The sequence below is a fragment of the Panthera leo genome, chromosome D1 (genome assembly GCF_018350215.1).
Source record: "Panthera leo isolate Ple1 chromosome D1, P.leo_Ple1_pat1.1, whole genome shotgun sequence".
NCBI lineage: Eukaryota > Metazoa > Chordata > Mammalia > Carnivora > Felidae > Panthera > Panthera leo.
The window spans coordinates 14,961,930-14,989,623 of record NC_056688.1 but is presented as its reverse complement, the minus strand read 5'-3'; the positions used below and the strand labels follow the sequence as shown (position 1 = coordinate 14,989,623).

The 27,694-nt window shown below is 40.6% G+C and overlaps 1 protein-coding gene across 2 annotated transcripts; it reads right to left on the bottom strand.

The window, feature by feature from the left end:
• Positions 1 to 166: 166 nt before the first annotated feature.
• Positions 167 to 27,694, bottom strand: PAFAH1B2 (platelet activating factor acetylhydrolase 1b catalytic subunit 2). Of its 2 annotated transcripts, XM_042904992.1 has the most exons (6): positions 27,557 to 27,694; positions 20,329 to 20,416; positions 9,786 to 9,875; positions 8,846 to 8,962; positions 7,200 to 7,322; positions 167 to 3,532 (listed from the first exon to the last, which is right to left on the bottom strand). In XM_042904992.1, exons 2-6 carry the CDS (start codon positions 20,407 to 20,409, stop codon positions 3,254 to 3,256), a joined length of 690 nt encoding a protein of 229 aa, XP_042760926.1. In that variant the 5' UTR covers positions 20,410 to 20,416; positions 27,557 to 27,694; the 3' UTR covers positions 167 to 3,253. The 2 variants fall into 2 exon arrangements, with proteins under 2 accessions (XP_042760926.1, XP_042760927.1); XM_042904993.1 differs by lacking the exon at positions 27,557 to 27,694 and having other exon boundaries at positions 20,319 to 20,379.

The following is a 27,694-nucleotide window of genomic DNA, read 5'->3' as shown; positions in this document are numbered from 1 at the left end:
AGCCCTGAGATGTGATGATGGTCAGCTCAGTACATTCAGTTCCCCAGAAAAGCAGCAGATGATCTAAGTATCCAATGTGCTTGTGATAAGGTAGGGGGAAAAGGGATGCCTTTTTTCCCCTCCATTGGAATCCAAACTTTGATAAAGGAGACAGAAAGACATGAGCAAGTTTGAGTGAAATGTTTACATTTATATTGAAATATGCACTAAAACAGAATGAGTTCTACTAGTCAATGAAACTTCGCCAAAGCAGAGTCACAAACTTCTGTTGGGGAGGCCCAGTCAGCTAGCAGCAGTGATCCCCAAGCAGGAACACCAAGGAGAAGCAGGAGACCCACTCCAAAAAGCCTCCTTTCCAGAGACCCCAACTCACTTCTCCCACATGCACCCACACGGATTTCGGAGCGTGGACATGCTCCTCATTTTCATATATTTTTAGTTTCTTCTTCACTGCAATAAATATAAAACTGGCAATGCTCATACACCACAGCACAGACAGTATTTCAGGCTTTTAGCATACAACTGTAAACAGCGACTAGGTTAAAAAAAAGTTTAAAAAAAAAAGTTGTGTTTTGTTTTGAAACAACAAGAGACAGAATTATTAAGAGAAGGGCATGAGCTACTCAAAATTTGTTGTGTCGGATTAAGGTTTTTCACAGAAGATTCAGGTTTAGACAGATGCCCCCAACAGTCCAAAAAGACCCAAAGTGGGAGCTGCACCACTGCCCACGGCAGTCCAGAAGACGTAGGCAGCAAAACAACATGCCTTAGGTCAGTGTTGGCAGTACATCCTCCACCTGCCACATTCACAATGTGACCGCAGAATCCACAACGCCATCACCGGCTGCCGGCTAGGATATCGGGAATGGGTGGGCAAAGGAATTAAAACTTGCTGGGGGGAGGATCAGAACACCTCTGCTAGCTGTCTGGAAAGTTGGCCCCTTAATCACAATGACAACTAAGACATTTCACTTGGACAGTGCATTAAGTTTACATATACATGAAAAGTGAGCAAGAAATCCAAAGGGTAAGCACTAAGTTCTGTCATCGTAGCAAACAGGGATGTCAAAGAAAAACAGATGAACACTTCCTGCCTAAAGCAGTGCAAAGAAAGCTGGCAAGAAATGAAAGTGGACTCAGTATCTGCACATTAGCAACGGGGCAGACTTTTATTTAAAAGGCTAGTGGTTCAAATACTATTGCTCGAATAGCTCTGGTAGGTATAAAATGTAGTAACACCCGAGGTTTACACACATAAGCAAAGGAGCTGAAGACCAGCTCACAAAGGGATATTTGATTCTTAGTCAAGAGGGAAACTAAAAGCGCATGCTGCAGGAATCACCTAAGGGATTTGTTTGGACGACACTCCCGCCCTCTGACAAACGGAAAAAGACCTGAAGAAATGGTCTTTTTACAGACAAACTTCTGGCTTTATTAAATCTCCTCCTTAGAACAATGCCTAACAACGCCTAGCTAAGAAAGAACCTGTCCTGAAAAACTCAAGAATCCGGGCTACTCAAAACAGAAGAGGGAACTTTAATGTGGGAAACGAGTCTAGTAAACATCACATGTACTTTCTGTCATTAGTGAAGACATGATACATTCAGAAATGTATTTAAAAAAAAAGACTAAAAATAAGACGGAAAAAATATTCCTAGAAAGAGGCTTCACAAGAAAACATCAGCCCAAGTTCTCTATCCTTCTCAATCACAAGTGGCTCCATGCTCAGATCGGCAACCCCCTCCAACTCACAAAAGCATTTGCCTTGCAAGCAGATCATCGAGCTTCAGCCTTAGTCACTGAACTTGAACGTTAAGCAGAATCTGTGCAGAGCACGTGTTAAAAGGTTACTCCAGTACCCACCTGGTCCAGTTTAAAGTATCTGTTTGTAGATCCAGTTTGTACATATTCCATAGGTATACCAAACAATAAACCATGTATCATCCCATTATTTTTTAAATGGCAGTTATTGTAGCTCAAGCAAACCGACAGGATTATAAAGAGCTCTCTTGGAAGAAATTTTCAGGTGAAAATACTCTAAGGAGAAAACCTGAAAGTTAAACAAACCTAGTTCTTTTTCACTAAAATGGTGGGATCAAGGCAGAAATGTCTGTTCTGAAAAGCAGCTCCGTTTGTTTGCCCATAAGGAAAGGCCAAATTTTTCTGGACTGATTATAATTTAAAAACTAAGCCAATAAAAAAATAAAATATACATCTTAAGATACTATAAAACTTGAAATAATGTCAAGGCTTATGGAATGGAAAATAGAGTTCTGATTTTTTTTTTTTTTTCCAAAAAAGGAAACTGTAACATATTTTACAGGAAAAAAAAAAAAACAAAAAACAAACAGAACTCTGCACATGGATAGCACGACACAGACTCTATGCACAGAACACCTCACAAGGACGAGTTGCACATCAGTAACATCATGAGAGTGACTGACTGGGGACTTACACTTCCAGCAACAGAGCTCCTAGGTCAAAAATGTGTTAAAAGCTTGTAATGTCAACAAGGGCTCCCCCCCCCAAAAAAAAGAGGGGATGAGGGGAAATAGGGAGGAAAGGCTGCATGCATGGGTCTATTATAGACATGATATTCAGCAGCATAAAAATAATACCCTCCGCAGAGTCCCCCAAATGGGGCAAAACCTATCTTCCACTGCTAAACACGGGAAAGATTAACAGAGTGGAACAAATTCACTTGTAACCATAGCATCTCCCATATGTGAGTGACAAGCACGTTCAATCTGATGCTGTAAGTTAAAAAAAATGTGGCAAATACATATGAGTAAAACAAACTAAAAACAAAAGGCTAAATTATGAACCTTAAAAACTGGAAAAAACATCTGTTTTAAAGCCAAGTAGGTGTGATCCTGATCATTAGTATATATGACATAATCCATAGAAAGAAAGGCCAAGAAAAAAATCTTCATTTTGTTCAGTACTTAGGCTTGATGTTGTCCTAGGAAAAACAGTGATAACTGAATGAAAATGTCACACATACAACTAAAAAGTCCCCTTCTGGTTTCAAACGAATTTAAACAACAATCTTCCTTGGCTAATTTTTCTCCTGTGTCAAACAAACCTTCTATGTACAGGACCAGTTTAAATCCCTCCTCCCTTCAAACACTAGATATGAACATCCAGGAACATTCTACAATGCAAAGTGCCTTAAGAAAGAGAAGGATTCTGTAGTGCCAGTGATATAACTGATCTGAGGAAGCTGGGTGCTATTAACACTGATGGGAGCCAGTCAGGCAATGGTGGTTTGTTTCTCCTCAGGTGTTTCCTCCAATAACTGCATGATCAGTTCATGCAGGGGTTTGCAGATCTTTGCGTAGCCCCCTCCCGTGAGATGCAGAAAATCAAACATGTCGTGGCAGGAGATGGCACCGTCCGAGTGCACGAAGCCCCCATCTGTATCCAGGAGCTGAACGTTGGCAAGCTTCGGCAGGGAAACCTTGAGGAGTTGGTTCACCTTGGCATTCTTTTGCCTCAAAGGGTTGGGCTTCTCACCTCGAGGTAACAAACCCTGGGGCAAAGCAGAGAAGAACAGAAGATGAGAAGAGTCACTGGTTTTTCCCTTCTTATTTATCTGTGATTTCAGTTAGTCCTAGAAGAACCGTTCCATTTGGCACCTTTTGACACTCTGAGTTCTCAAACACTGGACTAGACTGGTGTTGGTGGAAGTTCTCTGACCATTGCTTCTCAGTTTTTTCACAAGTTCCTCTTCCTCCTCCTGTCCCTTAACTGTCGGTAGTCTTCAGGTCAGGGTCTTGTCCTTGGCCCACTACGAACACTCTAGTTCAAAACCGAACTTGAGCATTCCTGAGGCACTCCCAACTTGACGTGTCCGAAAGCAATTCATCATCGTCTCCCCACAATATGCTCCTACTACATCCTCTGTATCAACTGTCATTCTAACATCCCTGAGTCTCTCATTCCACATACCTTCCCTATTTATCATTAAATTACTCAGCTTTTGCATTCTCAGTATTTTCAATTTTTTTTTTCTCCATTCTGATTACACATGCTGCTATGGCTAGGAAAGTTACCACTATTCGCTCAGTTAACGTAAAGTCTCCTGACTGGTCTTCCCTTCAATTCATTTTCCCTACAGTCATCAGAATAATCTAGCTCAAATACACATGTATTTATTAATGTTACATGGAACCCATACTACTGCACATGAGAAACAGAGATGGGACAAATGTGGTCTTAAAAAATCAAAGCCACTTCATGTTTGCTAGAATAAAACAGATGTTTTCTAAAATTCATTTTTAACTTATGTGAATCATCTAACTTTTAGATAAATCACATGTCTGTCCTCCCATGGTCCATGAAAGTCTACGCTTATACCGCAAGAGCAAGGTTTTATCATCTCAAACTAGGAATGTCCTTTTATAGAAATTGATCCTATTATAAAATTATTGTCAGACAACCTTTTATTGGTTTATAGCCAATGATATCACATAGCAAGTTTTTGTTATTTAGGCAAAAAACTTTCCACTCATTTCTCCTAAGAGGGATTATTTCACAAAAATAGATTTTCTGTGGGTATTCTACTAAAAGAAAAAAAAAAAAAAAAACCGCTTCATGCTAAAGTAAGTACTTGGTCATGTCTGCTTTAATTTTTTTCACCAAATGTTGGCGCCGTGGTTACCAATTTATTGTGACTATATAGTTCCCTTGTTAAGCGCCTCAAAAATTTCACAGATGAAGTCAAGCCTAAACCCTAGTTTACAGAACTGTTAGAAGTATAAGGCTTTGCATCTGACAGTTAACAAAAAAAGAACTACCCTCAATGCTCACAATGAGCCAAATCTGGCTGAGATATGAGCAACCAAGAAGGATGACCAGTGAACAGCAAATACATACTTTGTTCTGTCATTCAAAGAATATCATGGCAGTCAAAGCCGTAAGAAATGATTACACCTTAAGAACAGGGACCATACCTACTGGGATTTTCAAGCCAGGATGAGAAAAGCAGCTTATGTATTTGCATAGCATTTTCCTTAATATGAGAGTATCAAAGGTATGCCATGTGATTTTTTTCCCCTGTAATAATTAATAATTGCTACAATACTGGGGCACCTAGGCGGCTCAGTTGGTTAAGTGTCTCATTCTTGATTCTGGCTCAGGTCACAATCTCCCGATTCAGGAGTTTGAGGCCCACGTGGGGCTCTGGGCTGACAGTATGGAGCCTGCTTGCGATTCTTTCTCTTTCTTTTTCTCTCTTTCAAAATAAATAAATAAAAATTAAAAAAAAATTTTTTTTTAACTGCCAAAACATTATGTTAAAAGAAACAAAAAAGAAAAATATGCTCCCAATCTCTTCACCATGTGACAACTATAGCAGATCATGGAACAACAAGTTTGAAGTGCACGAGCCCACTTATTCACAAATTTTTTCTGATAGAGTACAGTACTGGAAATGTATTTTCTCTTAGGGTTTTCTTAGTAACATTTTCTTTCCACTAGTTTTCTTGTAAGCATACAGTATGTAATACACGTAACATACGAGTACGTGTTAAATGACTGCTTATCAGCAAGGCTTCTGATCAACAGACTGTTAGTAGCTAAGTTTTGAAGGAATCCAAAGTTACATGCGGATTTTGAACCGTATGGGGGTCAATGCTCCTAGCCCCCATGTTGTTCGAGGGTAAACCGTATTTTAAGTAACTCTAAATATAATGCACATATGGTTTAGCATTTGGAATTTTCACTTAAATACATCATAAATCCAATCTCCACACAGTTCTCCCAACTGTCACAGGATTAGTGCTATTATATTCAATGGCTTATACAATTATGGGCCCATTCAGTTATTCAGAGTATGGCCAATGTTTTAGTGTTGTAGACAACACCAGCGTACATCCAATATAAAAGTCTGGCTGCAACAAAGACTATTTATTTATGGAGAATTCATTCAGCAACACTGATGCAACTAATACATCTTGAGCAACTATTATGTACCAGCCCCTGTACTTCAGAGGTGGACTCTTTAACCACAATGCAATCCTTTCTGGACTAGAGCAAGGATATAAAAAAGAATGTAATAAAAAAATAAAATAAGACATGGCTCCCCAGCACCAGGAAGATAAAATCTACACTCTTATCTAGCCATACAAATCACTACCTGACCTGGCTGTGGCCTCCTTCTTCTCACCAACCCAGTCTTAAACTTTAATCGAAGACAGCCCAAAATTCTTCAAGCACCCTCCTTCACTCACCCAACAAACACACACCTAGGTATATATGCCTTCCATCCTTTTTCCCCCGACCTGTAATGCCTTTTCTTTCCTTTCCCCATTTGTCTGGAGACAAATGAATTCTTTAAAACTAAAGTCAGATTTCAGCTTTTGTGTCTAGAATACACCTATTCTCCCCTTAGCATACAGTGTACTAATTCTCTCTTCATATTGCTACGTCCATCTACCACTAGACCAGACTGACAGCTCCCTGACAGGAACAAGGTCTTATTTATTTTTGTAGGCTCAAGACCCAGAACAGTGCCTTGTACATAGTGATCTTCACGTTTGTTGGATAAATATCTTAACATCATCTCATTAAAAAACTGAATACCTATCAGATTCCACAAAAACATACATTTTTAGTTTTGCTATTTTTAGTGTTGCTAAGAGTATCTACAGATAAACTTTTACACTGAAATAGACAGCTGTTTATCTCTGAGACCACGAAGATTTAATGCTTTAATCTCCACAAAGTGTAGCACTCTCTGATAGGGTAAGACTATATAAAGTACCCATCTTCTTGCTAACAGAATCGCTGATGTTTTAGAGACCTCAGAGATTTTAATAAATACACCACATTTAACAGATAAAGGGATGGAACAACACACCTAAACTAATCCAAACCCAAGTCTAACAAAAACAGATTTAGGACTAGGACTAGTTTCACATGCAATTTTAAACACTATCAGAATGTTGCTACCTGAGGCAACAAAGACGATTTCCACATCTAAACAAGGATGAGCAGGTAAGAGATGACCCCCACAGCTGGTCTGGGAAATGATGAAACTGGTAAGACAATGGGACATATCAAAGAAGAGCCCCCTCAGGACTATCATAAACTGCTTCCACCTAAACAGTCTCTATTTCACGAGTGATCATATATCTAAAAACATTCCTCACCTGACTTAATGACATCAAAGACTCTACCCACCAAAGACTACATACCAATACAATGATCTTGGCCTGCGGCTGCCTTGTGTTGATAAGTTGTACAATGGCCTCGATTCCACCTGCTACTTCTTCTGCGGTATTTTCATGGTTGTTTGTTCCTACCCAGACAACAATGACCTATAATTAAGGGGGAAAATAGGGGGGAGGAGGGCAGGGATAAATAGCCAGGAAAAGAGGAATGTTTAGATAAAAACCTAATATTTTGATAAAAATATTTATCAATATGTAGATAAAAATCTTATTTCAAAAATCAAAGGAAGGAAAGATGAACTTGTCAAATGGTAGTGGAGAACTTCAACTGAGCAGCCACCCTCAAATACTGATTTAAGGCCTCATATATCCCAGGATAAATTCCAAGCAGATCAATTCTGAAGCAGTACAACTGTACTAAGAAGAAATGAGAGAATTCTTTCATCATTGTGGAGTTGAGAGCTAACCTCTTAAAATCCAGAAACTATACAAAAAAAGATAACAAATTCAACTGTATAAAAACACTGCATGTCTTAAAAAAATACTAAAATAAAGTGAAATCTAAGAAAGTCAGCGGAAAATATCTGTAACTCCTACCATACTAGAAATATCTTCCAGAAAAAAATAACAAAGGTACCCAAGGGAGTGTAACTGGTAGAAGTAAATACACAGTTGTACTCAAGGAAAAAGAGTTGCTGGGCTGGAAGCTGGATGCAGTTTCAAGTTTTTCCTCTTTATTTAAAAAAAAAAAAAAAAAAAGAGCTCAGGTCATGATCTCATCGTTCATGGGTTCAAGCTCCAGGTCGGGCTCTGTGCTGACACTTCAGAGCCTAGAGCCTAGAGCCTAGAGCCTGGAGCCTGGAGCTTGCTTCAGATTCTGCGTCTCCCTCTCTCTCTAACCCACCCCTGCTTGTGCTCTGTCACTCTCTCTCTTTCTCAAAAATAAATATTAAAAAAAAAAAAAATTTATAAAGTGGCTGTCACCTAGAGACATACATTTACTATATGACCCAACGTAACTTTCCACCCTGTCACAAAAGACAGGAACATGGAGGAGTTTTTCTATTAGAAAGGCAAAAAGTAAAATATTTTCAACAAAGGCAACTGTTAGCAGTTTTGAGTATTTTTTCTTTGTTTAGGACTGAAAAAAATTATATGCAGTGTGCCAACTCAGGACATTTATAATGTGTTCAGTTACTGGGAACATGTTTACGGTGAACATTTGTTCACATGTGCTTCAGATTTTCTTCAGAAAAACTTGGGAGGCCTCGATTACACATGTAATGTGTTTACATGGATAAACCAGATGCAAAATTCCTTCCTGAAGTGAACGGTGGCACAGCGGGCTTGGCCCCCTTCTGGGAAGTCTCCCACACACCCTGCTTTCAGGTCTACAGGAAAGCATTAAATCTCTTCCTACCGCTGAAAAAGGGCATTATTAACAATTACCAATACAACCTGAGCGAGCAATGCCCCAATTTCTTAGTAGGCATTTGGCACATTCTGAAGCAAGGACGATATTATTTATCTAAATGGGCACAAAGCAAAGACAATAGCAAAATAATGCTTTAAAAAAAAAGTAATTTGTTTCTACTAGCAGTTTCAATTTAACTCATCTTGGGAAAAGACCCAAGATTAAAAGATAGTCTAAAAATTAAGTTTCACTTCACCTTAGGTTTAATGTTCTCCAGTTCTCCATTCTTGAGTCTCCACAAAACATGTCTGGTTGTATCTCCCCCAATTCCAAAATTCAGTGCATGAAGTGGGGAAAAAAGCTCTCGCCATATCTAAAAAGAGAAAAACTGGCTTTATTTCAACTGAGTGGGAAATAAAATCCCTCAACTACAATGTGTCGCGAGGTACCTAAGAGAACAATTTCCCTCTTGTGTGTTCAAATGTTATGTGTTCAAACTTGTGTTCGCAGGGCACCGCATCACTCACTTCTCGGGCAGCCTGCCACCTTGGCCGGAGAACTGAGTCCCAGTGCCACCCGGTGCCCTTTAGGAGGTACCAGCATTATGCCCAAGGTGCCAGCTCAGTTAGCTCTCCCTTCCCTTTACTCAAGTATCTAAAGGAACAGGATGAAGTAGAAATACAGGAGGAAGAAATTTAGAGTGCTGGAGCCAGAAGGAAATTAAGCTATCTTTTCCTTTCAACTGCCCTTGGAAGAGTGAAAACCTTAAAAAAAAAAAAAAGACGTGGAACAGCTCCCCACAAAAACACACAAAATAAGGAAATGGTCAAACAAAAATCTTAACAATTGAGAATCACAACTAGGACAAATATAGATAGATAGATAGATAGATAGATAGATAGATAGATAGATAAATAAATAAATAAATAAATAAATAAATAAATAAAATAGAGAAGGTTCTCGGAAGCCAAGGCAAAAACGAGAGCGGAGTTACAAACAATGCTAAATTTTGTCTCCTCACGCTTGGGGGCACAAAGAATCCCATTATGTAGGACTGACCTCCCTCATACTCTGAATTGGAGCTTTTCTAAACTGTCACGAAGAAGCCTTTCAGGTTCGGCTCAGAATGAAAGTTTGCTAGCAATGAACAGATTTACCTTCGTAGCCAAGATGCACCCTTGCCACGTCGGCCTTACCTCGTACTGCTGCATTAACTGCACCATGGAGTCCCCCACAAACAGCACATCAGGTTCCTTGTCTTTACAGTCCAGGACAAATCTGTTGTGCTGGTTCAACAAAGAGAGAAATGAGAAACTGGCATCTTCTCTGTGAGACGTCTTTGCCTAGACAGAACAGTTGTCCATCAAGTTACTGTGTTGTTAAACATTCTATTTAGCCTGTCTGTGATTAACTACTGGAACTTTCTCTCCACCCTTACCACACTGATTATTCTAATATGCTCAAGAAAACTGCAATTCTACTCAAACCAGACTAAAAAAAATACATTTAACATGTTGTTTACAAGTTTATCTTTTCCTCAAACTTAAAATTTTTTAAAAAAAATATTTAAAGAGAGACGACAGACAGATACAGCATGAACAGGGGAGGGGCAGAGAGAGAGGGAGACACAGAATCCGAAGCAGGCTCCAGTCCCTGAGCTGACAGCACAGAGCCTGACACGGGGCTTGAACTCAAGAACCATGAGCCAAAGTGGGACACTTAACTGACTGAGCCACCCTGGCGCCCCTCCTCAAACTTTTTAAGACAGTTTCAAATATACAGAAAAGCCACAGTACAATAAACACCTGTACATCCTCCACCTATATTTGACAATAACATTTTTACTTTATCTGTTTGTTTGCTGAACCATCTGAAGGTAAGCTGCAAATGTTGTGATTCTTCACCTTTCAATATTTCAGCACGAGTAAGGAAAGTCTCCTATAAATCCACAAAAGTATTATCACCTCTAAGAAAATGAACGATAATCCCGTAACATCTAATATTCAGTCCATACTCAATCTTTCCAATTGTTCCAAGACTTGGATAAAGTATTACATCTCTTTTATTGAACTAGGACCCAATCAAGAATCATGTGTTTTATTGGGATTTTTTTTTAAGGGGGGTGGGGAAAGAATGTTAAACAGCCTCCACACTCAACACAAGAGCCTGACACAGGGCTCAGCCCCACAACCATGAGCTCCTGACCTGAGCCGAAATCGACGGTTAGATCTTAACCGACTGAGCCACCTAGAAGACCCTATTTGCATGTTTGTAATGTGCCCTTTGAAAATGTCTGTTAACCTCCAAATATGAGACAATGGCAAAGTGGGACTCAAGCCTTTCTCAGTCTGATCCAAGCCTGTAAGTGGTGGTGACTGTGGACCTAGTCCACTTCTCTCTGTTGCCAAGGCACAAGACGCTTTTATTTATTTATTTTTAATTAAAAAAAAAAATTTTTTTTTAACGTTTATTTTTGAGAGACAGAGCGTGAGCAGGAGAGGGACAGAGAGAGAGGGAGACACAGAATCCAAAGCAGGTTCCAGGATCTGAGCTGTCAGCACAGAGCCCGACAGGGGACTCGAATCCATGAACTGTGAAATTGTGACCTGAGTTAAGGTCAGATGCTTAACCGACTAAGCCACCCAGGTGCCCCTGACAAGACACTTTTAAAATGGATTTTACTCACTAATGCTAAAGGACATAGTTTAAGTTTCTATATTCATCCCCAAAACAAATTTACATGATGCTTTAGGCAACAGAAAGGTCTGAATGCTGTCCCTTTTTTTTCAAGCTCTACGTTCAACGATGCTTCCCTTAGTAATTAAGGTACAGTTATGTTGAAGTATTTCTGCTAATATCAGAACAGACAACAATGCAGTGAATCAGAGATACTCATCTGCTCTGGGTGAAAATACAAAAATACTTCTGGAAATAATTTTAACAATTTATTAAAGAGTTGCTCCTTAGGGTGATAGGATTTGAGACCGATTTTCCTTTTTTTGCATCCACGTCTTTGTACACAATTTTTGGGGGGCACCCGGGGGCTCAGGCGGTTTAGCGTCCGGCTTCAGGTCATGATCTCAAGGTTCACAAGTTTGAGCCCTACATGGTGCTCTCTGCTGTCAGCACGGAGCCCGCTTGGGGTCCTCTGTTCCCCTGTCTCTCTGCCCCTCGCCCGCTTGTGTGCACTCTCACTCTCTCAAAAATAAACATTTTAAAAAATTAAAAAAGCTTTTTAAATGACTGTTGTTTCAATATTTTTTAGTTAAAAAAAATTTTTTTTAAATGTTTGAGACAGAGACAAAGCATGTGCAGGGGAGGGGCAGAGAGAGATGGAGACCCAGAATCTGAAGCAGGCTCCAGGCTCTGAGCTGTCAGCACAGAGCCCGACGTGGAGATCGAACCCACGACTGACATCACGACCTGAGCTGAAATCGGACGCTTAACCGACTGAGCCACCCAGGCGCCCCTCAGCAAGTCGTTTTAAACTGAAGGGATAAGATGGGCAAGAATAAAACTTCAGCTGGTGAGCAGGTACACTTCCACAACACATCACCTCTCCACTGAGGTACTACAGTACTAACTACCTCTCAATACCAATAAAATAGTTCATGCTTCTAGAAGGTCATGGAATTTAAGCTCCGTTGTTCTAAAGGTTCCGGTACTCTATATTTTCTTTTTAAGTACAAAAGTAGCTACAGTAAGTTTGGAAAAATAGAAAGATCAAAACACTTCAAATTCTATCATCTTAACCCATAACTATTACTGTTTCGGGGTATTTTATTCTTGCTACTAAGAAAAATTATTTTATTTCTTTTTTAAAATAGGCTCCACACCCAATATGGGGCTCGAGCCCACGACTCCAAGATCAAGAGTCACACGCCCCACTGACTGAGCCAGCTAGGCACCCCTCTTCTTGCCATTTTTCCACGTGCCTCTAACATGTCTTTTTTTTTTTTTAAGTTTTGTATGTATTATGTATACCTCCTTCTGGCACCATAGCTTTGGAGACAGAACAGAGTATGTTCAAATTCTACTTGTCTACGTTCTAGCCCAGAAAGCAATATAACCTGACACTTGTTTTCCACATATGCTCTTCTGCTGGTAACTTTTTTTTTTTTTTTTTTTAATTTAAAAATAAAAAAGCCTCCAGTATGCTCAGTATGGGCCTCAAACTCATGACCCTGAGATCAAGAGTCTCACGTCTTACTGACTGAACCAGCCAGGCATCCCACACCTGTTGCAGAGTATGGAGAGGAAAGGTTTAGGAAAGAGAGACAGGTTTTGGCTGACACCCAGCAGGTGCCCCATGAACCGTGGCCACTGTAGCTGCAGTTAACACTGCACTAGAAGCATTTTCCTACGTAGCTACGTGACTTTCATGACCATAATTTTTAACAGCCACATAACATCCTACTCAACAAATCCACTGACACACCCATTTTTTAAAGTTTTCCTACTGACAGACTTGCCAGTAGTGTCCTCTTTCCTGTGATGAGGAAATCTACACATATTCAATTTTGTACATGATGGGAATTCCTAGGTGAAAGGAGATGAGCACGTTTGTGGATCCCAGATATATTTCCAGGTTGTTAACAAAAAGGGCTGTATCCGTACTGACTCTAGCACTTTATCAGAACTAATTTTACCATCTTGCACCAACATTGGATATTAGTATTTCTCCCTCCCTCTCCCTCCTTTCTCATTATTTTAATCTGTACTTTTTGGGAACAAAAAGTGAAACACTTCCTGTCATGTATTGAGATACTACTTATCTAGTGGTACTTGGAGGATATTTTTGCTGATAATATAAGAAAAAATATCAACGCTTCTTCTGCATTACTTACTACAAATATTTTCCTCAGTCTGCTCCTGAGCCTTTTTCTGGTTAACATGTTTTGATACAATTTGTATTAAATTTGTCTACAGTCAAGTCTTTCAGTATCACCCTTAAATAAATCTCATTATGAAAAATACCAAACATCCACAAAAGCTGAGAAAATAATATAACAAGCCTCCATGTATTCATCACCAGCTACAGCAATCATCACATGGCCACTATTATTTCAGTCATCCCCTAAACGACTGACCCCTACCCTCAGATTATTTTAAGCAAACTCAGTATACAGCATTCTATATTTATTCTATTTATATTTAGTATACCATTTATATTACTAGTATAAATATTTCATTATATAACCCTTTTTTTAAAGTTTATTCAAGTAATCTCTACACCCAACATGGGGCTCGAACTCACGATCCCAAGATCAAGAGTCGCATACTCTACCAACTGAGCCAGCCAGGCCCCCCTAGTGTCACTATGCAACTCTTAAAAAAAGGGTTTTTTGGGGGGGGAATGCCTGGATTGCTCTGCCGGAAGCCTGCTTAAGATTCTTTCTCCCTCTGCCTCTCTCCTGCTCATGCATGCACACTCACTCTCAAATAAAATGGAAACAAAAAAAAAGTTTTTTGAGAGAGCGTGTACACAAGCAGGGAGGGGAGGGCAATGAGGAGGGAGGATTTAAGCAGGATCCACTCTCAGGGCAGGGCTTGATCTGTTGAACCATGAGATCATGACCTGAGCCAAAATCAGAGAGTCAGACACTCAACCAACAAAACCACTAAGGTGCCCCCGAGTTTTAAAAAATAACCACAATACCAATGCTACTCTCCCAAATTAACAGAGGTGTCTTTAATATCAACAAATAACCAGTGTTCAAATTCAAGTCATAAAAAAATTTTAGTTTTTTTTAAAAGTCAGGATCCAACTTGTCTATTAAATCTTTTAATCTACAGGTTTCCCACTCCCCCTGCTATTACCTCCCAAATTTACTTTTATTTTTTAATTTTTTTAATGCTTATTTATTTTTGAGACGGGGGGGGGACAGGGAGAGAGGGAGGGGGAGAGGGGGAGAGGGAGAGAGGGAGAGAGAGAGAGAGAGAGAGAGACAGAGAGACAGAGAGAGAGAGACAGACAGACACAGAATCTCAAGCAGGCTCCAGGCTCCAAGCTGTCAGCACAGAGCCTGATGCAGGGCTTGAACTCACGAACTGTGACTATCATGACCTGAGCCAAAGTCAGATGCTTAACCAACTGAGCCGCCCAGGCGCCCAAATTTATTTTTTAAATATTTTAAGAAATATGATCATTTGATCTATAACATCTCCCATAGTCTGGATTTTATTGACTGTATTCCTGGGAACATGTTCATCTGTTCCAGGTATTTGCTGATATGTGGTACACTGGTTGGCAATACCTCACAGGAAGTACTGAATATCACATCAATACTTGTTTTAATGATTTTTTTTTTTTTTTTAGAAAGAGTGTGAAAGCACGTGCAGGCAGGGGAGGTGGCAGGGGGAGGTGGGGAGAGAGTGAGAAAAAGAGGATCTTAAGCAGGTTCCACACCCAGTGCAGAGCCCAGCACGTAGCTCAATCTCACGACCCTTAGATCATGACCTGGGCCAAAATCAAGAGTCAGACACTTAACCAACTGAGCCCCTTGTTTTTTTTTTTCTTTTAATGTTTTGCTTTGAAACAATTTTAGATCTACAGAAGAGTTGCAAAGATAATACAATATCCACTCAGCTTCTTCCAATGTTAACATCTTACCTAAGTATGGTACACTGGTCAGAACTAAGAGATTAACATTGGTAAATGGTATCAGCCAGAATAGTTTTACTCAGGGGCACCTGGCTGGCTCAGTCAGTAGAGTACCTGACTCTCCATCTCGGGGTTATGAGTTCGAGCCCTGCACTGGGTATAGAGATTACCTAAAAAAAAAAAAAAAAAGGTTACTCAGATCTCACCAATTTTTCCACTAATATCCTTTTTCTGTTCCCAGGACCAATTCAGGATATCACATGGCATTTACTATATATGTCTTCTTGGTGTCTTCCAAGATGGGACACCTTCTGGGTCTTTCCATGTATTTCATGTCCTTGACCTGTTTAGTATCAGGTGTTTTATAGAATGTCCCTCAATCAAGGTCTGGTATTTTCTCATGAATAGAAGGCGATGGATTATTCTGGAAGACTACCACAGAGGTGACGTGCCCTTGTATCGTATCAGAAGGGAGTACACAATATCAACACGATGTATTAACTGGTGATGTTAACATTAATCATTTGGTTAAGGTGGTGGTTGCCAGATTTCTCCACTATACATTTATTATTTTTCCTTTCCATACTGTATCTGTTAGAAACAAGACATTAATCCGGCTCACAATGATGAGGAAATTGAGCTCTACCTTCTGGAGGGAGGGGATATCAAAAAATATGTAGTCAAATGTTAAAAACACCAAAGTAATTTCCAGGGAGATACTTCTGAAGCTAGGCAAATACACTGTTTCCCCTGGAAGTGGTACCTACTAGTATTCATTGATGGACCTTCCCTATAGTAATTACTACTGTGGTGTTGTAATGAGATATATCTTTTCCCTCTCTCCTTCCCTCTTTATTTATAAAATATTTTATTTAAAAAATTTAAGTTTATTTATTTGAGAGAGACATAGAGCACAAGCACAGGAGGGGCAGAGAGAGAGGGAGAGAGAGAATCCCAAGCAGGCTCTGCACTGCCAGCACAAAGCCCGACATAGGGCCTGAACTCAGAAACCATGAGATCATGACCTCAGCCGAAACCAAGAGCTGGACGCTTAACCGACTGAGCCACCAAGGCGCCCCTAAAAGATTTTATTTTTAAGTAACCTCTATACTCAACTTGGGGCTCAAACTCTTCAAGAGTCACATGCTCTATTGGATGAGCCAGCCAGGAGCCCCCACGTTTATGAACTCAAGTTATTTTCTAAGGAAGATGTGTCCCTCATTTCCTATTTATCTAATCACTTATTTATGGCAAAATGGACTCATACGTATTTTATCCTTGAGTTACAAACCAATAATACTATGTTGCTCAAGTTGTCCAACTTTGCACCTGAACGCTCTTTCAGGTGGCCTCAAGTGGTCAAAGTGACTATATCATTAAAACAGACCAGTATAGGGGCGCCTGGATGGCTCAGTCGGCTAAGCATCCGACTTTGGCTCAGGTCATGATCTAGAGGTTCGTGGGTTTGAGCCCCGTGTCGGACTCTGTGCTCAGAGCCCGAAGCCTGCTTTGGATTGTGTGTCTTCCTCTCTCTCTGCCTCTACCCCACTCACACTCTCTCTCTCTCTCTCAAAAATAAATAAACATTAAAAAAATTTAAAAAACAAACAAAACAGACCAGTATCACAGGTCTTCCATGAGACATGCTGAGGACATGTCACTGCAGTGATATTCTTGCCACACACCTTTTTCCCCCCTCCTTTTCTGAATACTTGCTTTCTTGCACTACAAGACACTCCTGGTTCATCTTTCATTTTCTTTGCTCTGGCTGTAGAAGCAATCATTTCTCCAAGGAGCTCTGGCTCCTTTCATTGGAGAATTAGAAACCAAGATCTGGGTGTGTGTCTGTGTGTGTATATTACATACATATATATTTTTTTAAGTTTATTTATTTTGAGAGAGAGAGAGAGTGAGAGAAAAGGAAGGAGGGAGGGAGGGAGGGAGGGAGGGAGGGAGGGAGAGAGGGAGAGGGAAAGAATCCCAAGCAGGCTCTGAGCTGTCAGCACACAGCCCGACACAGGGCTTGATCCTACAAACCATGAGATCATGACCTGAACCAAAACCCAGAGTCAGACACTTAAACCGAATGAGCCACCCAGGCACCCCTGGGGATGTATTTTAATATTTAGTAAAGTCATCCTTCCATACTATGGAAGCTTTTTTTAAAGTTTATTAGTTTGAGACAGTGTCCCTAGTTACTACCTTTAATAAAGTTATAAATAACCTAAAAATACCTGAATGGTATTTTCATATATAGCAATGAAATACTACCTAAAGAGAGGAAAAAACTACAGCTCCACTTTTAACATGCATGATATACTGTAGAAAAATACATTAAAAAACATAAAAAGCTTAAAAATATGCAAAAATTCTATACACATATAATTAGAAATTTTATATATACACCATGTAAACGCACGAAAAATCCCCACCAAATTTAGGATACTGGTTTGGGGATGGGAGGTGGGAAAAAGATAAAAAAAAAAATGATCACTGAGGGGTATACAAAGAACATCAACTCTATTAGCAATATTTTATTTTTTTAGGGTGACTGATAAACACACAGCCGGTCATAATACTGTTTTTAAAGACACAAACGAACTAGAAAAATTAAGAAAGAATAACCAAGCAATTGATCTATGTAAGAACAGTTGAAAAAATACTAACTACCAATCAAAATAAACTGGTTGACAGACTGATTTTTATGTCTAGGAAGACAAAAACATAAGAATATTATATAATTATCAAGAGTGTAAAAAGAATCATTAAATACTAAAATGTAAAACTTTGGGTACTTAAAATCATAATAGAACTTGTTATTTCAAAGAGGAAATATGGCTGCAAACCAGTAAGTGAAGATTAAATATAGTTAAGACTAAGTGGTGACAGTCTATTAGAAGTTAAGAATATGAAGACACAGTGCTAAAAAACAATGAAGGAGCACTTGGGTGGCTCAGCTGGTTGAGTGTCTGACTTTGGCTCAGGTCGTGACCTCAGGTTCGTGGGCTTGAGCCCCATGTGGGGCTTTGCACTGGTAGTGTGAAGCCTGCTTTGGATTCTGTCTCCTTCTCTCTGCCCCTCCCCTGCTCGCATGCTTGCGCACACACACACTCTCAAAAATAAACATTAAAAAACAACGGAAAACATCAAGAAGACTCAGGAGTCAGCCTGATAGGATTCCCACTTGCTTTACCTGGGACAATGTGAGCTTCAAAACTGCACTGAAAAGAAGACCCAAGAGTCCATTCCATAATACATTCGGTTTAGGCCAACAATCTTAACCAACCAAGTGATCAAATCAGCATCACCAATGAAACAAACGAACGTCATGTACCTCCCATGTGATGCACCAAGGACACCACTTCACTGATATCCCTGCCAAAGATGCAAAACCTGAATCTTGATTATGAGGAAAATGACAAATCCAAATTGAGGGATTCTCCACAAAATAAATGGCTTATGTTCCAAACTGTCAATGTCATGAAAAACGCAGGCTGAGAAATACTTCAGATTAAAGGAGAATAGAGAGATAGGACAACTGAATACAATGTGTGATCCCAGACTGGGAAGAAAACTGACAGAAAAACATCGAGACAAATGGAGAAATGTGAATATGGTGTAATACCAATGTCACATTTCCTGACTTTAATAACTATATGTAGTTACATAAGAAAATGTCCTTATTCTTAGAAAATACACTGAAATATTTAGGGGAGAACGGGCACGAAGACTGCAACATCTTCCCACATGGTTCAGAAAACACCGTATGTTGGCGTATACACATACAAATACAAATACAGACAGAACAGTTAGGCAGATGTGGCAAAATGATAACTGGCAGGTCTGGATGAAGGATATAAGAAATTCTTTCTAAAATTTTTGTGGTATTTGTATAATTTTGAAATTAGTTCAAAATAAAAAAAAGTTTAAAAAAAAAGAATGCTGTGGAGACACCACTATCTTTCAAAATCAACAGAAAGCAGTTACTGTGCTTTCAAAATACTCTTCTGTACCAACATCAGATTGGTGATTACATAGGACATTAGCGTAAAATCAGATATTCGTTTAAAATAATAATCCTTGGGGCACCCAGCGCTTTCAAAATACTCCTCCGTTCCAACATCAGACTGGTGATTACGTATGACATTAGCACAACATCAGATTTTCGTTTAAAATAATAATTCTTGGGGCACCTGAGTAGCTCAGTAGGTTAAGCATCCAACTTCAGCTTAGGTCACGATCTCACGGTTCCTGGATTCAAGCCCCACGTTGGGCTCTGTGCTGACAGATCAGAGCCTGGAACCTGCTTCATACTCTGTATCCCTCTCTCTCTGTGCCTCCCCCGTTCGCACACTGTCTCTCTCAAAAATAAATAAACATTAAAAAAATTTTTTTAAATAATAATTCTTGAACACCTGGATGGCTCAGTCAGTTAAGCATCTGACTTAGACTCGGGTCATGATTTCACAGTTCGTGGGTTTGAGCTCACCGTCAGTGCAAAGCTCGCTTTGGATCCTCTGCCCTCTTTCTCTGCCCCTTCTCAACTTGTGCGCACGCATGCGCGCACACACGCTCCCTCCCTCCTTCAGGTCATGATCTCCCGGGTAGTGAGTTCAAGCAAGGCCTGCATCGCATCGGGCTCTGTGCTGGCAGCTTGGAGCCTGGAGCCTGGAGCCTAGAGCCTGCTTTGGATTCTGTGTCTCCCTCTTTCTCTGTTCTTTTCCCACTCATGCTCTGACTCTCTCTCAAAAATAAACATTTTTTGAAAAAATTAAAAATAAATAAACATTAAAAAATTTTTTTACTTAATAATTCTCGGGGCGCCTGGGTGACTCAGTCAGTTAAGTGTCTGACTTCGGCTCCAGTCATGATCTCATGGTTCATGAGTTCTAACCCAACATCTGGCTCTGTGCTGACAGCTCAGAGCCTGGAGCCTGCTTCACATTCTGTGTCGCCCTCTTCTATGCCCCTCCTCCCACTTGAACTCTGTCTCTCTCTCAAAATTAAATAAATCTTTAAAAATTTTTAAATAATTCTTCCTGACCATAAAAAATGCCCTTTTGCTGCTTTGGTCAAAAGACTTGGGAAAACTGAAAAGACTCATCTTGGGTGAATACATACGCACTTCCTTTTACCTGAGACATCCATCTGTCATCTCCTTGGATATCTTCTGCTGCATGTGGAATAGCTGCTGGGTTTGAGTCTCCTTGGCTCATTCTACACCTGAGGGGGAAAATGTCTGTGTCATGTTTCGTTCATTAACAGGAGTGTTTATTTGTTACCACTTAAATATTACACGTCAGGTTTGAAATAATAATTTAAGTCTCACTGTGGTTTTGCCGAAAACAACTGGAGATTATTTTCAGCAGAGAGGAATTCAAGGACACGACTGCTTAAGTCCCATAAATATCTAGCATCATTAAACTTCTAGACAGGTTTGAATATCATTGAGGAACAGTGCATTAAGTGCATTACATAGAAAAAAATCTGCTGCAAGTATACACTTTACATCTACATTAATTTTTCGTGATTACATGTTAATGTAAGTACCAAATGACACAAGGAATTAGACACTTAAGAGTTCAATGAAACCTGCATTAGAACCTTTTAGGCTGCTCAAGTTAGACACCTGAGAATGACTACAGCCATGATTAGAATCCACTACTAAACATCACAGGTAACTACTACAGATTGTGACAAAACTAGTCATAGGCTTTGGTGGTGGTTTTTTGACAATGTTTACAAGGTTTTTTATGTTTGTCAGGTCTCCACTAAGAAAATGTTATTAATGACTAACCCAAATACGGCATCTGATAGTGGAAAAGAAGCAATGAGTGAAATTTAGGAAAACTAGAAGTGCTAATCTTTCTAGAAAGACAAAAACACCTGTTTTCAATCAACTCTAAAGTATACATACTAGAGACATCAGGCTCCAGAAATCACTTGGTGCATGCAAAGGATGTGAAAGAAAAAACTGGGGTTTTGTAGCTTACAGAAAAGGGGGCCATTCTTTTTCTTTCCCTTGCCATCATCAAATACAGCTAAGCCTTCTCTGAAAGAAGATGGAGATATATTCATTCAGTAAGTACTTACTGAGTAAACACACATACTGGATTGCCAAAGCAGCAATTTTTGAGAATTAGAAAGTAACAAACCTCTAAACATAAAAACATACCTTCATTCATGAAAAATACATTACAGAAGCAAACCAATTTTTTAGCACTATGCAAATAAATTAGCTCCACTCTAAATAACACTAGGTCTAAAAAAATTAGGCTCAGGGTTAAGCCCATATCTAATTGAAAATGTAAAATACCATCCACACCCTGTGTACAGATCTTCCTCAACTTACAATGGGATTATAATTGGATAAACCCATTGTAAATTGAAAATATCCTAAGTCACAAATGCATTTGATACACCTAACCTACCAAGTACCACAACCTAGCATACCTGAGAGGTGCTCAAAACACTTACACTGGCCTACAGTTGGGCAATATCATGTAACACAAAACCTATTTTACAACAGAGTGCTGAATATCTCATGTAACTTATTGCATACTATACTGAATGTGATGAACAGAATGGCTGCATAGGTACAGAATGGTTGTTAGCGTATGGGATGTTGACCCTCGGGGTCATGGGGCTGACTGGGAGCTTTGGATCACTGCCACTGCCCGGTCACTGCCCAGCAGCATGAGAGGATCTTACTTACTGCATATCGCTAGCACGGGGAAAGATCAAACTTCAAAACTGGAAGTACAGTTCTACTGAATGCATACCGCATTCACACCATTGTAAAGTCACAAATCCTAAATAGAGTCATTATTGTATCAAGGACCATCTGTATGTACTTCTTTACTAAAATTTGCAACTATCAGAAAACAGCTATCTATGAAAAATTATATATGCCATGTTTTATATATACCACCTCCAACCTTTGCAAAATGAGATTTGTGAGTAGGTAATTTAGGTAATTTGTGCAGGGAGCAAATGAAATTAGGTTTGCTTGACCCCAATAACGTCACACCTGGCCCACTAATCACAAACCAGTTCATGCTGACTCCCTAAAGAGGGCCTTATATCTATCTAACCATTTCACCCAAAAACCAGAAACTACTTGGAGCTAAAAACATCAACGTAAAATACAAGAATTAGATAGAACTGCCAGATGAATTTGTAAAGCTCCAGTCAGATTATGGTATCTGTTTGAGGTTTCACTGTCCAAGATAAAGGATGGAAAAATTAAAAGATGCACAAAAGAAAAAGAAAAAATGACTAAGGGGGTTAAAACAAACAGTCATATAGAAACATTTAATTGGGGGGGGGGGGTTGCTTTTGTTTTTAAGCTAATAAAACATTCTATACCTTCTATACAAAAGTGTTTTTGGGTCTAAATTCAAGTCTAGATTGAACTTTGGCTACACAGGTTAAAATCTGACATGGTGCTTAACAGTAGTTTTAATTTTAAAAATACCTTTCCTGGGGTGACTGCTTAAGCGTCCGACTTCGGCTCAGGTCATGATCTCACAGTTCGTGAATTTGAGCCCCGCATCGGGCTCTGTGCTGACAGCACGGAGCCTGGAGCCCACTTTGAGTTCTAGGTCTCTCCCTCTCTCTCTGCCCCTCCCTGGCCCTGCTCACACTCTCTCTCTCTCAAAAACAAATAAACATTAAAAAAAAATTTTTTTAAAAACAACAAACTTTTCTCTCCTGCTGATCAAACAGCTCTACTGGCCTTAAGACAGATAAGGTGCTGGGGCGCCTGGGTGGCGCAGTCGGTTAAGCGTCCGACTTCAGCCAGGTCACGATCTCACGGTCCGTGAGTTCGAGCCCCGCATCAGGCTCTGGGCTGATGGCTCAGAGCCTGGAGCCTGTTTCAGATTCTGTGTCTCCCTCTCTCTCTGCCCCTCCCCCGTTCATGCTCTGTCTCTCTCTGTCCCAAAAATAAATAAACGTTGAAAAAAAAAAAAAAAAAAAATTAAAAAAAAAAAAAAAAGACAGATAAGGTGCAATCAAGTTTTTGCATCTTATGGATTTCAAAATTACATATATAAAGTACCGCAACAAACAGCTTCATTTTCCACTAATCCAAAAAAACTATTTCCTAAGTTTTTAAATAGATTTTTAAAAACCCAACTATTTCATTAGTTTGTGCTCATTTACTTTCCCACCTGGAGAGACACTTAATACGTTAGGTATTTTGTGAGACAAAAGTTAACGGACACAGAATTAACTGAGAGACCACTACTAAAACGGAGAAGAATAATCTGTCCTACTTTCACTATATGATTATATAATTGAAACTATTGTTCCTGGGATTGCTTAAAGAACAAGGGTGACAAGCTGCAAATACAGGGTGACCACTTAAAAGACAAAATGCAGGCACTTCAACTTCATTTCAGTTCTTGGGATACCATGTTCAGATCTTGAAGAGCTTCACGAATTTTGACAAACTGGCAGGTGTCTAGAGGAAAGGAGCCAAGACGGTGAGAAATTTAAAAGCGTGTCATATTAGAAATAGTTGAAAGGAATAGCTATGTTTATAACGTGTAGAAAAACTCAATCGGGAAGAGGAAGACACAGGACACACATAACTGTCAAAGTATGTGAAGATTCCGAGGAGGTATTAAGCTTAATTTGTATGTCCCCAAATAGGAACACAGGGCCAGTGGATAGACTGTACAGTTAGACAAATTTCTAAAAAATATGATACAAAATGACATGGCCTGCCTCTAAGTAGACTCCTCCAATAAAGATTGAAAGAGAGGCAAGCTGAGCACCTAACAAAAAAAGCATAAAGTGAATTAAAGCATATGAGTAAAGATTGGTCCAGATTCATGGGGCCCAAACATTTTTAATATTTTAGAATCTTTTTGAAATGTGCCCTGACATATGTATATTTATTTATAAATTAAATGTGAGTGGTTAATCTGTATATGAAATATTAATAAAGTCTATTTTCCCCCTTTCTACATAAAAAAATAAATGTAAAAAGAAGTTCTAAATTGTTTCCTGTATTCCAATGGATCATCTTCTGCAATCCCCAGGAGTGCACGTACTCTACATTCAAGACCAATGGTCTATTTAAGATATAAAACCTTTCGGTGACTCAGTCGATTGAGCAACCGACTTTGGCTCAGGGCATGATCTCACGGTTTTTGAGTTCAAGCCCCGCATCGGGCTCTGTACTGACAGCTCAGGGCCTGATGCCTGCTTCAGATTCTGTGTCTCCCTCTCTCTCTCATGCTCTTTCTCTGTCTCAGAAATAAACAAACATTAAAAAAAATTTTTTTTAAAAATTTTTTTTTCAACGTTTTTTATTTATTTTTGGGACAGAGAGAGACAGAGCATGAACGGGGGAGGGGCAGAGAGAGAGGGAGACACAGAATCGGAAACAGGCTCCAGGCTCCGAGCCATCAGCCCAGAGCCTGACGCCGGGCTCGAACTCACGGACCGCGAGATCGTGACCTGGCTGAAGTCGGACGCTTAACTGACTGCGCCACCCAGGCGCCCCTAAAAAAATTTTTTAAATGATACAAAATCTTTCTAGATTTGATTTAATTTACTAACATGGATTTTCAGAGTTCCTCCAACTGGTAAACAACTGATGATGAAGAACTTACTATTTGCAACTCACTGTGCTAGGAGCTTTGTTATTTAAATAAAACTGAAGCTCAGTGAGATTTCAGGAACCTGCTCCACGACAGGGAGAGCTGGGATTGGAACTCAGGGTGACGTACCTCCAAAGCCTATTTATTATTCTTGAGCAAAGGACTTTTCGCTCTATATAGAAAAGATATGATAAATTCTCATTTACTAATTCAACTCACTTATATACCCTATTACTACTACCCAAATTTAGTGGCATCCTGATACTGTAAGCAAAATACTTTCATCTTGGTCCTAAATTTCTTCTTGGGCAAAACGAAGAAACAGAGACAGAAACTGAAGGGGGTAAAATGTCACTTATCTGAGGCTACCAGGCAGGCAGAGCTGAGAGAAGACTGCAAAATATTCCCAATTAGCAGTCTTTTTTCCCCCCTTTAACTATGAATACAAGGTCATCCTTCCTACTCTACAAGGGCAAAGTATCTGAGCAAAAAAATTGTTTCTTTGTGCTTTCAGACACTCGGATTTTGAATTGTTTTTGCAAAATCAAATTCTCACAGTGCAGAGTAGTTTTCCGTTTTATTGATCCCTATGGCTTAATAACCTCTTTAAAGAGCAGGTGAAGAAAAACTGAGCCAAAACCCCATGCAATCTCCTTTTTAAGAACCAGGTTGTAAATGTATAATCTAGGGGACTATGCATTTAGAAGATTTAAATAATTTGGGAGTCTGATAAAATAAGCTGTTGTTTTCTTTATAAGAGAAATGAAGAATGAATCAGGAACTATTCAGAACAGCCTATGGTAGGACACAAAAATTGAATGATTTTCGGTTTCCTGCCTCAGGTAGAACAATACTGTAGCACAGCAGTATTCAGAATAGTGAAGCTGTACTCAGTAACCCAACAAAAAAAGTACCAACAGGGAGGGGCATCTGACTCCCATCTCACCTTCCTGATTAATAATAATCCCACTGGGGGGAATTAGAAGTCACTAACTTCTAATCAGAAACAGCAGGTTCAGTTAGAAAAACAAAGCAGAATGGAGATAAAGATCCCAAGAATGAAAGTTTTGTTAATTCAGACTCTATTCTGAATCTCTGATAGTCCATTAAAATGAGCTCTTTGGAAAAATGAAGAGTAAGCACAGCATTTCCGTTTTCTCTTCTTTCTACCTTAACTTGGACTATGACAGTGAACAGAATTTCCAGGTACAATACTTCAACCAGTACGTGGTGTAGCACGTTTAATCAGAAAGCAGTTCCAACAACAAAGAAATATAAATTCTCTAGCTGAGCTGGATCTTTAGTTTAACCAAGAAAGAGAGGGAGGAGAAAAGTTGCACTAAGAATTAAAAGATTTAGAATGTTTCCACTCTGACCTCAGACTCTTCATTTTGTTTCAGAGGGAATTAGCAGGGTTATTCTGAAAGGGAAGGAAAGCCTCATCCGGAATACCCTGCCTCAGTGGGCAGGTGGGTGGGTCCCAGGGTTCCAGCACATCCATAATTTATTATCAAATGCCCGCCCAAGCCAACAAATTAAAGCACAATGATTTCCTCCTCCTCCCCTGCTCCCCCACAAGGAGGCAACCTTTCCATCAGAACAATGTGCCCAGGACAAGCTAAAGACAAGCGTTTGGGAGGCCAAGGCATATGCAAATGCTCAGGAGAGACAATCCTCTGCAGTTTCTTCCTCTCCCTCCACACCTTCATCTCCCCCAATTTAAAGCTGTGCGAAATGAAATCCTAGAGCGGGTGCAGATGGTCCTCCCTTTCTCTGCGGACACGCTCTTAAAAAGAGGCCAAAGCTTCAAGTGTTGCTTTTCTTAAGGTTTGTACATAAATCAAGAAAGGCAACGCTGGCCTGAGAGCTCCCGAAAACAGAACAGTGAGTCACCGTGCAACGGGTACATCACAAACCTGGCCAGAGGTCCTGGTCGGGTAAATGGACACGGATGGACCAAGTAAAAAGCACCTGAGAAAATCTGTCCACTGGCATTTTAAGCAGCTGGTTGACCTTGGGCTGGGCCTCATCTCTAAAATGAGGTGGGCTACATAGCCTTTGGAGTCCTGACAGTCTGCGGGTTTCTGAATACATTGGAGAAAACCGAGAAGTTTGAAAAGAGTTGAAATTTTTCAACAAAAGGGAGAGGAAAAAGTGCTCGGTCAACATGCAACCGAGTAACGGGTCTGGGCCCGCGTTAAAGGCCTCTCCGACAGGAGGAAAGGGATGGGAGGGTCTGAGGTTCGAACGCGGGGATGGAGGGAAGAGGCCAACAGCTGAGGCCAGAGGCAGCAGAGTTGCTACAAATGGGGCTTGCGGCGGTTCCCCTCCGGCCCCAGAGAACTGGGGTGCCGGGAGGCCTGCGCCAGGGGGTGGGCCGGGGAGGGGCGGCCGCCCCGCCACCTTGTCCCCCCGCCCCATCCCGGGAAAGGCGGGTGGAGACGGCGGCCAGCGGCCTAGCCGAGTCGGCACATTTGGGGGTGGGGTGAGGGCGGGAGGCCCTCAGGGGGGCGGCGAGCTGTCCGAGGGTAGCGCGGGCAAGTAGGGTAGCCACGCCGAGCCGGAGAGAAGGCGCGCGCGCGAGGCCCCCCGAGGGGCGGCGGGAGGTGGCGGGGGAGGTAGTGGCGCGGAGGGGGAGGGGCCCAGAGTGGGGGAGGGGAGGTCGCGAGCCTCTCACAATAACACATCGCCGGCCCTTCCGACCCCCGCCTCTAGGCCACCGGTTCCCCGCGACCCTGGCTGCACTCACTCAGGCAGAGGGTCCGTGCGGGCCCCAAGCGGCTGCGGCGTCGGCGGGTGGCGCGTCTGTCGCTCGCTCAGTCCCGGCGGCCCCGCTCCGGCGCGTCCCTCCTCGGGCCCCAGCACCAGCAGCAGCGCCCCCACTTCC

What these genes read in the sequence shown, in the direction of transcription:
- PAFAH1B2 (XM_042904992.1), bottom strand. Translation starts at nt 20,409, where the DNA reads ATGAGCCAAGGAGACTCAAACCCAGCAGCTATTCCACATGCAGCAGAA. An exon ending in ATGACAGATGGATGTCTCAG is followed by an intron (nt 9,876 to 20,328) that starts GTAAAAGGAAGT and finishes TTGTTGAACCAG; the next exon opens with CACAACAGATTTGTCCTGGA. An exon ending in TGGAGAACATTAAACCTAAG is followed by an intron (nt 7,323 to 8,845) that starts GTGAAGTGAAAC and finishes CCTTAATTATAG; the next exon opens with GTCATTGTTGTCTGGGTAGG.